The sequence below is a fragment of the Beta vulgaris genome, chromosome 6, assembly GCF_026745355.1.
Source record: "Beta vulgaris subsp. vulgaris cultivar EL10 chromosome 6, EL10.2, whole genome shotgun sequence".
Lineage (NCBI taxonomy): Eukaryota > Viridiplantae > Streptophyta > Magnoliopsida > Caryophyllales > Amaranthaceae > Beta > Beta vulgaris.
In genome coordinates this window covers 11,515,948-11,533,148 of record NC_079207.1, presented here as the reverse complement: position 1 = coordinate 11,533,148, position 17,201 = coordinate 11,515,948, and the positions used below count along the sequence as shown (strand labels likewise).

At 36.2% G+C, this 17,201-nt stretch overlaps 1 protein-coding gene across 2 annotated transcripts in view; it reads right to left on the bottom strand.

Annotated features, from left to right (window-relative positions):
- Window positions 1-16,774, bottom strand: part of LOC104895901 (transcription factor PIF1) — a 44,379-nt gene extending 27,605 nt beyond the window's left edge. For both annotated transcript variants that reach the window (XM_048646549.2, XM_048646551.1), the window contains exons 1-2: window positions 16,445-16,774; window positions 14,350-14,460 (exon numbers count right to left, since the gene is read on the bottom strand). In XM_048646549.2, coding sequence (XP_048502506.1) covers window positions 14,350-14,460; window positions 16,445-16,720 — 387 coding nt within the window. In that variant the 5' untranslated portion in view covers window positions 16,721-16,774. The remainder of the gene's footprint in view (window positions 1-14,349; window positions 14,461-16,444) is intronic.
- Window positions 16,775-17,201: the final 427 nt, after the last annotated feature.

Below are 17,201 nucleotides of genomic sequence, written 5' to 3'. Positions count from 1 at the left end.
TTTAATATTATTTTGTTGTTAAAATTATTAGATTTATATATATGTTCAAAATAAAAAAAAATATTTTTTTAAAATACAAGTTTCAATCCAAGAGGTCCAAAACTGGACGGAAAAATTCTGGTCTGAGTCCAGAAATTTACATATTTTGGTCTACCTCTTTATTCGATCTGAGTCTGGTTTGGTCTTGAACCGGTGCACACCTACTTGTATGGTGATTGAAGAATGACATTGTTGAAAAAAATGGATTTGATTAGTTGATTTCGTGTAAAATTCACGAGATGAAGATTTAAGACTTCTCACCCTACATGAATCAGGGTGTGAGTCTCCACACTAGAGCGCACCAACTGGGTTAGGTTACATTCATGCTGGCATAATCAAGGTTAGATTTAGCCAGCCTAAATACGAGCTGTTTAGATGAATAAATTGAAATTGTCAACTCAATCCCACCTACACTTAAGGGGATTGAGTTGATATTGACCTTATTTATCAAATTTTTGTTCCCCCCTTTTCTTATAAATATTTGAATGAAGTGGATAGCTATATATAATATTTCAAGAATCGAAATAACCTAATATTGGAGTTAACTATATGTACATATATGCCTAGCTAGTGGATAGATTACAACTCTTCCCACCCTTCAAAAAAGTAAACATCATGTTTCCCAGGCTTTTCCACGAAATGATTCAATCTATTTACCACAATATAACTCCTCCTCTGGCCTCACCACCGTCATCCGACAAGTCTCCCCATTATCACCCTTTTACTCTCCCCCCATGTTGACCGAATAAAATGGAGCTACCCATGTCTGTTATACAGACCAATGATCCCTCTATATCGAAGCTCATCTCCGGAAAGAAAAAGAATTGACGAACGAATTGTCGTTCACGGAAGTCCAAACTATAATCCTAAGACCATCTCAAGCAACACCCGAAAAACTAAGAATTCTCATGTATCATAAAAAAAAATCGTGCCTGCTCATTTTCCCCAACTCCAAGATGCAGCGCATGTCCTAAACATTCCATGGTGTTCCTCAACTGGCTACTAGAGAAACAGAGAGAAGTAGAAGACGAGGAGAGAGAAATTATGTACCAGTTGGGACCGTGGCTCGACCCCAAGCCATTTATCTCCAATCGAAGGTAGCGCATAGAACTCTTATTCTCGGCAGTGGAATTGACGGCTTACAACAACTCCAATGCATTAATGGAGATGGAGATACTCCCCATATTGAAACAAATGGGCCTCTTCCTGAATTAGAAAGAGGTGAAAGGTGCAAGACGCCTAAGATCATCTACCGCGAGGGTTCAACCTCAAAGGAACAGATGGATTTGCCCCATAATGGGGGAAGTAGTAGAACCGTGGACCAAAGAACAAACCGGGGTGATCAAGGCGCTCAAGTGTAAAAAAGGAGAGAAAAATTTCATAAGAAATGGGTTAGGTGTTTCTCTCTCTAGAATTTCTCTCAATACTTTGTATTACGATACTGTGTATTGGCGCCATGGCGAGAGGTTCTAAAGCTCAGAAGACAAGTAATGCTAACTCTAATAAGCCGAGAGGTCCTTGCTCTGATTCTCAAGCAAAGAAAACGAAGACAATGGATGAGTTACTTGGTGTAGAATCAATGGAGATTGAGAAGTTATCTGAGGAAGAAGAAATTTGTGCAATCAAGAGGAGTCAACAATCTCATCGTCTGTTTTCGGAGTGGTTGACAGCGATGAATTCTCCTGATGCAGTACAGAAGCAGGGGACTAGTAGGCTGGCTGATCGATCAGTCAGGATGGTGGAGCCGGTGCCGATTCTTCAATTTGATGAAGATGAGGTAAGTCCAAACTGTAATGATGTGGATTTGATTCATGAAAATAGTATGCCTATGATTAAAATTGATGAATCTGATATGCAAACTGAGGTTGATTATTGAAATTCGGCATTAATTTGTTATGTGATTGGGGCGAATCCTCCACCAAATGTTATGGAGGGATTCATAAGGCGAATATGGAAAAATAATGGTGTAGAGAAGGTTGTGATGATCAGGAGAGGTATCTTCATTGTAAGATTCCGAACTATGGAGAGAAGGGATGCAGTATTAGTAGGAGGTACTCCATTTTTTGACAATAAACCTCTGATAATGAAAGCGTGGGATGCTAACATGGACATGGTGAAGGAAAAGTTTGATGTGTTGCCAACATGGGTGCAATTCAAGGTGGACTTCAAATATTGGGGAGAACAATACTTGAGGAAGTTGGTGGCTCCAATAGGGAATTTTCTGCGTGTGGATAAGGCCACTGAGCAGAGAGAAAAGTTGCAATATGCTAGGATCTTGATTGAGGTCAAGGTGGATCAAGATTTCCCGGAACAGCTTTCATTTATGAATGAGAGAGGTATTGAGGTGGTTTTTGACATTTACTATGAATGGAAACCTGTGATGTGTGCTGTCTGTCATCAGTTGGGGCACTCAAAAGTGGAATGTAAGAAGGCAACGCAGCAAAGGTGGATGCCAAAAGCACAGGAGAGATCAAGGGAGGTGAATGTATCAAAGGAGAATGGGAATGTGCAGAGAATTACAGAGGATGTAGAGAAGAGTGGAATGGCCCAGGGGGTATTGATGATAGGAAGGAACAGGAAATAAGGGGTTATCATGTGGTGAAACAGCCTGCTAAAATGATTAACAGTCCAGCCAAAGAGGTATGCATAGGAAACTCTTTTGAGGCTCTAGCTGTGGAGGATGATGACATTCTAGTAGGGGACATTATGTGTGAAAAGGATGGTGTTGAAGGAAGCAGGAGGGGGGACCCTCCAGATGAAGGTGGATAAAATCCTATGCTGGAATGTCAGAGGGATTAATAAGGTTAATAAACAGTTAGATGTTAAGCATCTTCTGAATCAGCAATCCCTTGGCATTGTAAGTCTCCTAGAGACTAAGGTGAAAGTTGGTAAAATGGGTCAGGTTTATCAAAGGCTGTTCTCAGGCTGGTGCTTCTGTACCAATTCATCTTGTCATGCTGGGGGTAGAATAATTGTTGCATGGAATCCCCTAATCTTTGATGTAGGCATTGAATTAGTAACTGAACAACTAATTCACTGTCAGGTATGTTCTAAAGGAAGTCAAAAGAAGTTCAGTTGTAGTTTTGTGTATGCTTTCAACAGCAATGCACAAAGAAAATGTTTGTGGCAGGATATGGAGAACTTAGCTGAGGTCATTAAGGGCCCATGGATTATTTCAGGAGATTTTAATTGTGTTCTTAATAGGGATGAAAGAGTAGGTGCTGCTGTTAAAGATGCTGAAATGGAGGACTTTAGAAGATGTGTTACAAGATGTGGGATGGAGGATTTAAAATCAAGTGGGTGCTTCTTTACTTGGAACAATAAACAGCAAGATATGGATAGAGTGTATTATAAGCTGGATAGGGTAATGGGGAATGCTCAATGGAAGGAGTTATTTCCTACTGCTGAGGCTTATTTCATGCCAGAAGGATTATTTGATCACTCTCCTATGATGATTAGAGTGTATCCAGAGATGGAAAAAGGCAAATGCCCTTTTACATATTTCAATATGTGGAGTCAGCATCCCAGATTCATAGAGCTTGTGACTGAAAGTTGGTATGTTGAACTCAGTGGCACAGCAATGTTCAAAGTCACTAGGAAGATGAAGAAAGTGAAGGAGGCTTTGAAGATTCTAAACAAGGAGGGCTTCTCTAATATGCAAGCTGCAGACATAAAGGCTAAAGAGAAACTTTCTCAAGCTCAGGCTAGAGTTCATAGAACTCAGAATGGGGATACAGAGGCAGTGGCTTCTGAAATACAGGCAGCTGAAGAGTATAGAAGGATACATGAGCAATACATGTCTTTCTTACAGCAAAAGGCAAAGTTAAAATGGCTCCAAAATGGTGATTCTAATACTGTTGAGTTCCATAGAGCAATCAAAGAGAGAAAGCTGAAGAGTAATGTGTATGGCATTTGTTCTATAGATGGTACTAGGGCAGATTCTCCACAAGAAGTGAATGATGCCTTTCTGAAATACTATCAAGGGCTGTTGGGCACTGTAGGTGAGATTAAGGGCTCAATCCATGAAGCAATTATTGCTCGTGGTCCTGTGTTAAGTGATGATCAACAGAAAGAGCTTATGGAGCCATTTAATGGCAATGATGTGAAAACAGCAATATTTTCCATCCCAGAGGATAAGTCACCAGGGCCAGATGGCTTTGGGTCTGGGTTCTATAAGGCAAGCTGGGCTGTAGTAGGGAATGATGTTATCAGTGCTGTGCTTGATTTCTTTAGAACTGGGAAGTTGCTGAAGGAAATAAACAATACTGTATTGACTTTGATCCCCAAAGTCAAGTGCCCTGGGAATGTAGCTGAGTTCAGACCAATAGCATGTTGTAATGTAATATACAAGTGTATTACAAAAATGCTATGTGAGAGATTGAAAAAGGTGCTGCCTGAGTTAGTTGCTGAGAACCAAGGAGCTTTTATCCAAGGTAGATTCATAGCTCACAACATTATGATATGCCAGGATATTGTTAAGGAGTATGGTAGGAAAAATGCAAAGCCTGGTGCTATAATCAAGATGGACATGATGAAGGCCTATGATTCCATTGATTGGAATTTTGTACAAAACATGTTGCAAGCATTAAAGTTCCCAGAGCAGATGAGAAGATGGATAATGGAATGTGTTAGCACACCAAGATTCTCTCTTCAGATAAATGGAGGGCTTCATGGCTTCTTTAAAGGAAAGAGAGGACTGAGACAGGGAGATCCAATATCTCCTCTTCTCTTTGTTTTATGTATGGAGTACCTGTCTAGGACTCTTAAATATGTTGCAGAAAAACCTCAATTTCATTTTCATCCCAGATGCTTAGGTGTGAAACTCAATCACCTATGTTTTGCTGATGATGTGATTCTATGCTCCAAGGGTGATTTTGTCTCAGTGTATACCATGCTCCAGGGTTTTCAACACTTTTCAGATGTATCAGGGCTGGTGGTGAATAAAAGGAAGACAGAGATTTATACAGCAGGCATGAAAAGAGCTGAGGTACAGAGAATTCTTGATGTTACTGGTTATAGCCTTGGAAGTTTACCTTTCAAGTATTTGGGTGTTCCTATATGTTACAAAAAGATCTCAGCAAAAGAGTGTAACTTAATAATAGAAAAGATGACTGCTAGAATTCGTACTTGGAGTAGCAGACACTTGGCATACCAAGGAAGATTACAGCTAATCAATTCAGTGTTGATTAGTTTGCATGTGTACTGGGCTCAGGTGTTTCATTTGCCCAAGAGTGTTCTAAAGGAAGTAAATAGTATCTGTAGAGCTTATTTGTGGTCAGGAGAATATTATAGTGGCAAAGCTGGGTATGTGGCTTGGCCTCAGGTTTGTTTACCAAAATATGCTGATGGACTAGGATTGAGGAACATCCAGGTCTGGAATACTGCAGCCCTTGGGATATATGTGTGGGCATGTGCAAACAAGAAGGACAGTTTATGGTTGAAATGGGTGAATGAATTGTATGTAAAAGATGAGCATTGGTGGGAGTATGTACCTAAAGCAGGGAGTAGTTGGTATTGGAGGAAGATTTGTGAGGTGAAAGAATGCATCAAAGATAAAATTAGGGAAGCTGAAATATTGCAAATGGCAGATTATTCTGTTAAATAAATTTATAATACACTGTGTGGCACCTTGGAGAGGGTCAATTGGGATTCCATGGTTTGGAATAGAATGACTATACCCAAGCATAGGTTCTTCATGTGGCTGACCATGAAGAACAAAATGCAGACAACAGCAAGACTGTTCACAATTGGTGTAAGCAGAGATCCCATGTGCCTGATATGTGGGTTAGCTGAGGAGGCACAAGATCATCTATTTTTCAACTGTGTATATAGCTGTGAAGTGTTAAAAACAATCAAAAGATGGCTGATGTGGAATACAACCAGCACTAATGTTCTAGATGTATACAGGTACATAAAAAGAAGCAGAATGTCTAGAATGTGGAAGCAAACTAGCTACGTTGTCCTTGCTGCAAGTGTTTACCAGATTTGGAGTGTCAGAAATGATGTGTTTTGGTCACAGATGGTTGTTAAGGTAGATAAAAGTGTGTATAGAATCCAAAGGAATGTAATAGACAGAGTGTATAGTGTTTTGCCTAAGAAATGTTCAAGGGAGGATAGAGATTGGTTGAGGCAGTTAAGTTTGGTAATTTGTAATTAGAGCCACTGTTGGTGGTTCTGAATGAGGTTGATAAATAAAATGAAATTACTTATTGAGCTAAAAAAAAAAGGCGCTCAAGTGCAAAACACATATCTCTTATAATTTGACGGTCTTATTCTGGAACTCGCGCGGCTTGGCGAGTCCCACTTTCAAGCCAAACCTTATCCATTTAATCAGTCATAACCGACCTGGTTTACTTATGTTGGATGAAACCAAAACTAGGGGAAATCATATGAAAAACATTATGAGAACGTTGCCTTTTGACTCTTGGTTCCTAGCAGATCCGGTTGGCTATGCAGGTGGTATATTGCTTGTGTGGAACTCGGCTCGTGTCAATCACTACAAAAAAAAGCTTATATAGCGACGGATTTTTGGAGACGGATATATATCCGTTTCTAATTTAGAGACGGAATATTGATAATCCGTCTCTAAATCTATTTAGAGACGGATTTTTTAAATCCGTCTCTAAATTAGAGACGGATTTTTTAAATCCGTCTCTAAATTAGAGACGGATTTTAAAAATCCGTCTCGAAATAAATTTAGAGACGGATTTTGAAAATCCGTCTCTAACTTAGGGACGGATATTGATAATCCGTCCCTAAAGTTAGAGACGGATTTAAAAATCCGTCTCTAAAGTTAGAGACAAATTTAAAAAATCCGTCTCTAAATTTACATATGATTTTTTCCACGTATTTAATTTGAGAGGGATTTTCAAAATCCGTCTCTAATTTAGGGACGGATTTTTAAAATCCGTCTCTAAATTTAGAGACGGATTCTAAAAATTCGTCTCTAAAATCAAATATGAATATTTTATTGCACTTCTTTAATTTAGGGACGGATTTTAAAAATCCGTCTCTAAGTTAGAGACGGATTTTAGATATCCGTCTCTAAGTTAGAGACGGATTTTAAAATCCGTCTCTAAGTTAGAGACGGATTTTAGAAATCCGTCTCTAATTTAGGGACGGATTTTAAAATCCGTCTCTAAATTAGGGACGGATTTTTGAATCCGTCTCTAATATTTCTTCTACATATTACCAATATTATGTAGAGAAGTATACAAGTTGTATTTGGTGTAGTTGGTTGGAGCTTCTTCTCGTTTCTTTGAGGTTACAAGTTCGATTCCTACGAACAGCGATTCTTGCGACTGTGGAGTCTTCTTATCCTTTCTTGTAGAGCTGAACCGGGTTTACTTAAGGGATATTCCTAAATGGAATGAGATCAACTTGAACTAGGTAGGTAATAATAGGTGATTAAATATAATCATGATAATATTAGGAACTATCGTGTTGTTAATTTCGTTTATATATTTTTTATATTTTCAGCGAATTTAGAGACGGATTTCCAAAATCCGTCTCTAAACTAGAGACGGATTTCCAAAATCCGTCTCTAAACTGAGAGACGGATTTCCAAACTCCGTCTCTAACTTAGAGACGGATTTTCAAAATCCGTCTCTAAACTAGATACGGATTTGCAAAATCCGTCTCTAAGCTTAGAGACGGATTTCCAAAATCCGTCTCTAAGCTTAGAGACGGATTTCCAAAATCCGTCTCTAAACTTAGAGATTCAATGACGATTTTTAAAATCCGTCTCTAACTCGAATTAGCGACAAGGGTTTTAGAGAGGGACAATATCCGTCTCTAAGCCCATATAGCGACGGAATTGACCTATTTAGGGACAGATTTTGTCCGTCTCAAAATGGACTTTTTTTGTAGTGAATGTTCACATAATCAGTCATAATACCCAAGGAATCCATGCTTTGGTTGAGGTTAATTCCAAAACCCCCTTTTTTCCTGCTATCTATGCTAGCCCGGAGTTTAGACAAAGCAAGGTATTATGGAATGATTTGTGGTGATGTTGCTCTAAATTTCATTATGCCTTTGTTAGCGCTGGGAGATTTTAATGAGATTATGTTCCAAAATGAAAAGTGAGGAGGGCCCCCGATAAATAATCACAGGGCCAACCTTTTTCAACAAACTATTAATAAATGTAACTTACTTGATCTTGGTTTTAATGGCCCAAAATTCACTTGGACAAATAAGAGGAAGAATATTCCTATAATGGAGAGGCTTGAGCGGGATTTTGGGAATAGGGAATGGGGAATGGTTTGATGCGTTCCCGAACTCTTGTATTTGGCACTTGATTATAATTTTATCTGATCATGCCCCTTTATTATGTAAGTTAAATAATCCAACCCTGTCCCTAGGTACCAAGTCGTTTCGATTTGAACCAATGTGTTTACAAGACCCTAGTTGTGAGCTAGGGGTTCATTAGGGAAGCTTGGGATCATGGGGATTGTGAGGTTTCTAATAAGCTGCATAATGCAGGGGTTAAGCTCACTCGTTGGAATCATTCGATTTTTGGAAATATATATGCTCGGAAAAAGCATATTCATGCGCGTTTACATGGTATTCAAAATTATCTTCAATTCAACCCGGCTTATGTGTATCACCTTAATATTGAGGAGCAATTTCATATTGAACTTATTGAAATCCTTCCTCAGGAAGAGTAGTTGAGGTTAGCTAAAGGGTGTATTAGATTAATTTTGGTGATAGGAATACATTTTTCTTTCATCGTTCCGTCATTATCAAACATCATTATAACTCAATTAGGTGCTTAAATGATAATAGTGGAAACCAAATATCAGAGCCTCAAGCCCTAACTACTCTCATCAGGAATTTCTATGTCAATCTATACACTATTGAGAAGTGTTATTCGGATACAATTGATCTTGGGGTTGGAATGACCTAATCTCCATAAGCTCCCCCCTTCCAATATTGTAATGAAGTAAGTGCTCTTCTCGATGAAACCCCTCAAAACCCCTGGCTCAGATGGTTTTCATCCGATTTTCTTCCAAAAAGAGCGTCACATTGTGGATGAGGATATTTGAGAAAATATTAGGTAATGGTTCATGTCAAGAGATATCCCGATTGATCTTGGTCATGCTTTAATTTGCCTCATCCCTAAACAGCCTAACCCTAAAAATGTCAAACAATTTCGTCCTATTAGCTTGTGTAATACCATGTATAAGCTCACTAAAAAAATCTTGGTCAATCATCTTAAATATTTGATTCCTCAGTGGGTGTCGCAAAATCAGAACGATTTTATTCAAGCGAGGGGTATGAATATTAACTTGGTTGTTGCGTCTAAAATCCTGCATGCAACGCAAAAGAAAAAAGGCAAGCATGGATGGTTTGCGTTGAAAGTTGACTTAGAAATAGCTTATGACCGGTTAGAATGAGATTTCATTCGTCATTTTGTTTTTATGCATAATCTTAATTTTCATTCCATCTCATTTATCATGAATTGCATCAATAAGGCAAGCTCGTTGGTTTTGGTCATTGATAAGAAGACATAAACTTTCCGTCATTCTAGAGGTCTTAGGCAAGGAGATCCAATGTTACCCTTTATTTTCCATATCTGCCTTGAGTTCCTTAATGGTATTATAAACCAAGCATGTGCGGAGAAATTTCGGACCTCCTTTTGGATAGGTAGGGACCGTGTACCCATATCTCACCTTCTCTTTGCTGATGATATCCTTTTATTTGGCAGGGTTGATGAGAACATTTCATTTAAGCTTAGGGAATTAAATTCTAAAGATTTTCAGTCAATTATCAGGCAAAAAAAAACAATGAGAGCAAAAGTAGACTTATTTTCTCACCTAATACCTCGGAGAATCACAAAAATCTTTTCCGAGAGACCATGAACATTAGAGAAAGAGAGGAGTTAGGTCTCTATTTGGGTCTCTCCCTTTCCCCGTAAGCGCCCTAGGAAGAAAGATGTTCAATTTGTCGTTGACAAAGCTAGAGGAAAATTGGCCATGTGGAAATCTAAGCTACTTTCTAGAGTAGGTAGACTTACCCTTATAATCTCAACAATGGACACTATTGCTTCCTATGATATGCAAGTCACTCACTTTCTGAAATCTTCTCTCCTTGATCTTGATAGGATGTGTAAATGTAGTAGGTCAACCTCATACCTTTTTGCCGAAATCAATGAGGGGATTAGGGATAAGAAGTCATATGGACCTAAAGCATGCCTTGTTAGCAAAATTGAGTTGAAAAATGATTCATGGGCCACAAAAGTTAACTGAAGAGTGTATCATTTCAAAATATAAGAATGAAATATTTTCAATTGCTTTTAAGAATGGTTCTCAAATTTGGAAAAATGTGAGAATCGACTCTTCTTTGCTTAATCAATGTAGGAAGTGGAAATTGGGTAATGGTTACTCTATTGACTTTTGGGTTGATGATTGGTTGAGCATAGGTTCTATAAAAAGTCTTGTCCACGGCCCTTTACACCCTAATGAAGTGAACTTAAAGGTGGTGACCATATTATTGAGAATGCTTGGAACCTAGAGAACCTCAGAACTTCCAGATTATATTATGCAAATGATTCATGCCTTGCCCATAGCTTTTCATCTTACCAATACCTCCTTCTTCTCCGTTGTACAGAATGACAACTTTAATTTGTCCAAAATGTATAATGAGATTGTTAGAGATTGTAGTTCGAAACAAGGGAGTGAGTGGTTATATATGGAAGCTTGAGATCCCTCCCCAAATCTGTTTATTCCCATGGCTTTTATGGTGGGACCATATTTCTCAATCCTATCTTTTACATAAACGCAATATCATCCCTTCCCCTTTATGTCATTCTTGCCCCACTTGTATTGAATCCTCGCTTCATGTTATTCGGGATTGTACTGCTGCTTCGGATGGTGTTTATTATCCCCTTCCTAAGATTTTTGGATGTGCAGCACTATTAAAGAGTGATTGCATTTTTCTGTTAGTAGGCATCATCAAAGCAATATGTTGAATTGGTCCCTTCATTTTCCTTTGGTATGCTTTGAGATTCGGAAAGCAATATATTGTGCCCTTTTTGATAAAAAGCCGCATATGCCAACCCAAGTCACCCGGAATTTGGCCATTAAAATGGCCAAAGAGTTTGGAGCCGCTTAGTCTCCCCCTATTTCAAACCTGTCAGCCAGGTGTACTTCTTGCAGACCTTCTCCACCTCCATTTGTCCATATTTATGTGGACGCTTCCTTTATGAACATTGAAACGAAGTCAAGTATGGCATGAGTTATTAGAGATTCTTTAGGAGATTGGCTTCTTGGTTTTTATTCATTATCCTATGATCTTAACCCATATCATGTATAATTGTTGGCTATAAAACAGGGATTCGAGATGGCAAGAACAAAACATTTCACGCATGTTGCTCTAGCTTCCTTTTTGTAGGCATCATAATGGCAACTTTATGCAAATTGACTTCTATAGTGATCTGATTATGGACTGCAGGGAGATGTGACACTACTTCTAGGAAGCCTTATCTTCGTTATAAGGAAGACAACCAGTACTTAGCGGATATGTTAGCTCATGAGTGTATGAGCGGGTTTGATACCCTTGATGTACCCGATCCCTCTAATTATCGTCAAAAGTTACTCTAGATCTATATGGATTGTCATAGGCTTTTTGCCATAACTCTTTGATAATTTATGTTACCATTGTTAAAAACAAAAGTGGGTAGATTACTACTAATATAGAGTACGAGCACTATATGCACGCGATGCGTGTGATAATATATCAATATTAATAGTAACATCAAAAAGTGTTAAAAAATTAACTTAAGAATGTAATATTTATGGTGAATCTTGATGAGCTTTATGATTTTTTTATTTGCATTGCTCTAGTGTAAAAGAGTAGTGTTTTCCAGAAAGAACTATGTCGAGGTACGATATGTTATCTTATTTGGTAGAAAGACTTTCCTTTTAAAATGATCTAGGTTATGTTTTTTTATTTATATAAATATATATATATTTTATAGGCGTATTTTATGAGTAGTAGTTCAATTTAATTGCTTTGGCTAATTTAGGCAAACTATGGTGAATAGTTCTTCAATCACAAAAAAAGTAGAAATTGGTATTATCTGATGCTTTATGTTTATTTCTTTGATTTTATTATTCTAACTGATTGTGAGCCCCTAAAAATAAAAAAAATGATATTCTCTAACTTCCTTAATTATTTTATGGTTTGTTAATGCATGTTATCTGAAATTGTTATTACAATTGAGAGTTTAAGTAATAAGAATCTCTATAAAAATTTTCTTTCATAATCGTTTAAAAATTGATTTTGTCATCAGTTTATTTTCAATTGTTAGTTTTCTCTTTTTACACGTTTTTATGTATTTTTTTTGGTAATGTAGAACTTTCTTTATTACCCATATTTGTAAATAAGGAAAGAATTAAGTAAATCTTTAATTTATTATTTTTTGTGAGATTAAGGGTATATAAGTCTTTCCGAGGGGGACACCATAACTCACCCCTTAGCTTATATAACAGAGATACACAACCTATTCTCTTCATAGGTTCGATTAATATATCCTAAACCTAGTAAGAGAATGTACATTTACTATCGATTACCATTTACCAATACGTACCATGAGGTTTGTTAAATATCGCCCCAAATCTACTTAAAGTCGCCCCAAAAAATAGAAATTACATCCCTAACCTTTTCTTTCTTTTTTCCTAAACCACCACCATTCACATCCTGCCACCACCACCATTCAACTTCTCCTTCTTCAACGTATCACCACCATTGAAATTACCCCTTGCTTTCTCTCTCTCCCTCTCTCTTCAGCGTACCACCACCCACCTCACTCCACCACCCTTACCTCCACTACTTCCTTCGTCGCACACAACCGCGTACTCAACCTCCCCAACCACCACCTCCTTCGCGTCACCCCCACAAGTTGAAATTTCTTTACCATGGGCGAACGTCCGGCCAGGACGTTCGCGCCACGGGTGGAACGTCCTGACCGAACGTTCGCCCATGGTAAAATTTTTCCAGATGTATAGAAGTTCAGGTGGTGGGGGTGACACGAAGGTGGTGTTGGTTGGGGAGGCAGGTGATGGCAGGGGGTGGCAGGTGGAGTGAGGTGGGGGTGGTGGGTGGTGTGAAAAAAAGAAAGAGTAAAATGGTCTATAAAAATAAATTTGGAGTGATTTTAAATAGATTTGGACGATGAATAGAAATTCAGCTTTAGAATATATAACTTCATACGTTTTTTTTAATGTAAACATACGAACTGCAACATCCCTTATGATCATAATTAGGGAGGGAAGGGATCATATGATGATTGTTGAACCCCAAAGTTGTGGTGCGGGAGGTGAGTGGCAAACCACTCAACCTCTCGTAGAACTATTTGAATTTTTTCCTTACATAATGCAAAAGTGGGTTTTAATTCCCAAAATATGCCCCAAAAAAAAATAATTCCATGCGTACCGTCCACGTAGGACAGCACGGGAGAATTTTTTTTTTTCAACTTAAGCAAAACCGCTACTCGAAGTAGCGGTTTACAAAAAAAAATTTTTTTTTTGTGTGTGTGTTGTATAAACCGCTACTCAGAGTAGCGGTTCATTACTCAAGTAGCAGAGTTTGATTTGTGCTTACAATATTTTGCCCAAGTAAACCACTACTCAGAATAGCGGTTTTCTTGGGCAAAAACAAAAAAAAAATCAGTTTCTCGCGTGCCGTCCTATGTGGACGGTACGCAGGGAATTTTTTTTTTTTGGGCATTTTTGGGAATTAAAACCCACTTTTGCGTTATTCAAGAAAAAAATTCAAAACTATTTATGGATCATACATGAGCCCATTTTTATTCTACTATATGCTTATTCAAAGTTCCATCCAACCTTCAAAGAAAAGAAAGAAAATTTTCCTCCTATACGAAAAAGTGTTTTCTCCATTTTCAGAGGACCTTATTTGTATAGTTGGATCGAACTAACCTGTGTGAGATTGAAAACTAATACAACACTAATCCTTATTACTAATAGTAAAAAAAAAAAACCTATTTTTTTTTTTTTTTTTAACATTAGTAGTATTGTGATGCTTATAGAAAATGTTTTCATACTTCCATGCTTAAACTTCATCCGGATCCACACAAGCCACACTGAATTATAGGATATACTCTATATGGTAATAATATTATAGTGATCATTCTTTATTATAAAAGGTTGTGAAAATTTGACAACAAAATTATTAATTCTTGAATATATAGGGAGTACTGCAAGTCTTCTAGCCGTGTCTTTCATTGCAATAGATTCTAAACATAATACTATAAATAAGGAGAAAAAGATTGCAAATTTGCAATGTTCTTACTCTTAATGATTCATGCAGTTGTTGATGAGGAATGGGAATTCGTTCAGGCTCCACCGGCTGTTTTCCTTTTGTGCGCGCTTTGGCTTCATCTACATTCTTGACTTCTGGTCCCTGAATAAACATGTTTTTTTTAATCAGAAATCACATATTATAGTAGAGTAGATTAGTAGTATCCTTTTAATAAGTATAAATACAATGAAAATTGTATTCCCTATGTATGGTGGGCTTCTCGGAAACCTCCTTCTGAACTTACAAACTACTTTATGACCGTCTCTCTTTGAAGAGCATCCACTCCGTCTTATTTTATAGTCCATGTTTTACTTTTTGGACAAGAGAATCAAGAAAATCATGATTATTATGTATTTACATAGAAAGTTGCTGTATTTTTCGAAATTATTGTTGTAAGAAAATAAAAAAGAATTAGAACATTAAATGGGTGAGCATGTGAAAAGAGGACAGAGAAAGTAAAAGAAAAAATTCTTATACCCAACCAATAATATTAAAGGTATAATAAATGAAGGTATAAAAAACCCACGTGAAAAAGTGAAGAAAGAGTAAGAAGTGGTGCTCAAAAATGAAAATAAAGGAAATAAAAATAATATTTTAAGACACTCAGAATATAATACGGGAATTATAAAATGAGACGAAGGGAGTAAATGTTATTTAAAAATTATAATGAAAATTGTATCCGACGCCTATAATAATTTTTTTGAAAGTTTAAAAATGACTCTTAATTAGATATTCTTAAGAATTATTACTCTCTTTCTTTCTATCTTTTCTGTTTTTCTTGTGTATATGAGATTGTTTTCCATTGTTATATAATACTTATATATCACCGATTGTTAAATTCATTAAATATCTGTATTTACTTCATATACCAAAAAACATGGTCAGAATTTAATGGAGATTATGATCAAATGAAAGAATAAACAATATAAAGATATTATTCTACATTTTTTATGAATATATATTTACGTTGTCTTAATTTTTTATAATTTAATGGCCGAAATTCTGGAAAGAGAAACATCAAAGCCTCTATAGTGCATTAGTGTCCCTTGGAACTATCTAGAATTAGATACTTCCTCTCATATGTTTTTTTTAAGTTTATATTTCCAAATTTTACATTTTACTCATTTGAGCATAATATATGACAAATGAGCAAAAATATATACTTGAAAGCACATAAATTAGAGCACTAGGAGCACCTATGAATTTATAAGCAAAAATTAGGTAGGAATTAAGGAATGACGTTTATAATTTTCTCTCTATCTCATAATAGAACAAGATGTTTCTTATATTTATGATATAGAGTTTGTCTTATAAGACAACGACTATTTTTAAATTAAAATTAGGTAATATAAGTCTAATATTAAAAAGAAAATTAGCTGAATAGTGATTAGGTTAATTTCTTTTGATAACTAGTTTAATCCATTTAGTTACCAGGTCTACTTTTATATTAAAATTAGACCGTTCACTTTTAATAATTTTTGTATGATGTAAACTAATTCTTGACTGAGAATTGCACTATTTAAGACTTTTAATTAAGATGATATTTTAATAAATTGCACGGCTGTTTAGTGTTCAGATATAGGAATACTTATTTTCTATGTAGTATATAACTTTAAATTACACCCCCTTATTATAGAGTATTATGATTATTATTTAATAAAAATCTATATGATAAACATGCATTTTGTGAGTTGGTATCAACAGGGGAAAAAAATCATTCCGGCACAATAATAATCACACATAAAATGACTAGGTAATATATATATCTATACATGCATATATATGTATACATGTATATCTATATATACTTACTCCTTTTTTATTTTAGTTGTAACATTGTCTTTTTTACTCTAAACATACAAATTTTCATCATATACTACTTTTATAAATATGTATAAGATAAAAAATTATTATACGAAATCTTGCATTGTTAGATTGATCTCAATATATTTTTTCAAACTATAAATTTCTTTTATAAACTTTTTAATATTACCTAAAAGTAATACTATATAATAGTTTTCTTCATTTTAATTATGATATAATTACGTACGATATATACTTGGGGTGGTGTAAAGTAGAGACCAACCTGATCATGAGTTTGAGAACCTTCTTGAGCAAGTAAAGGACTGGGCCCATGCAGGCCTTCACTTGTCGGAGCATCCGAATGATAATATTCGGGCCGGGTAACTGATGCATGGGTTAGTAGGGGAACTTCCGACAGATATTGAAATATATCATGCAATGATGATGATGATGATGATGATGATTGATGACCCCTAATGTTTTCAAAGGATGAGCATGCAGAAGAACTACTTGTAGAAGTAGAACTACTATTGAATTGGTGTCCCCCTTGATCGCCCATCTTTTCCAAGAGGCAAGAGCTACAATTCAAAGGCCTGTTTTTTTTTAAAAAAACGATCATTATTATTCTTTATATACTTATAATTCATAGAAATATATGTACATATAACTTTTTTTTATTGTTAGTTCCAATGTGAAGATTATCCCTTTCTTATTAGAAAACTAAAAATGAAAGAAATAGCACCAGCGATTTGGCACTTTAACTTATCCCCATCTGACAATTTTCGGGATGAAGGAGAAGAATTTGCCACTTGTTCCATACCAAGTATATTCCAACATGACTCTTTTTTTTGTAGGGTAATCCAACATGACTAAGCACTACATCACCTTATAATTTTATACTATCGTCACTTACTAGTTACTATTTTGGGGTGTCAACTTGTTTTGGAGAAATTCCTAATTCCAACCTGGTTGGAAGTTTGTATAAATATAATGTTTATCACATCTGTCAGCATGAAGTTAATTTAATTTTATTCAAAGAC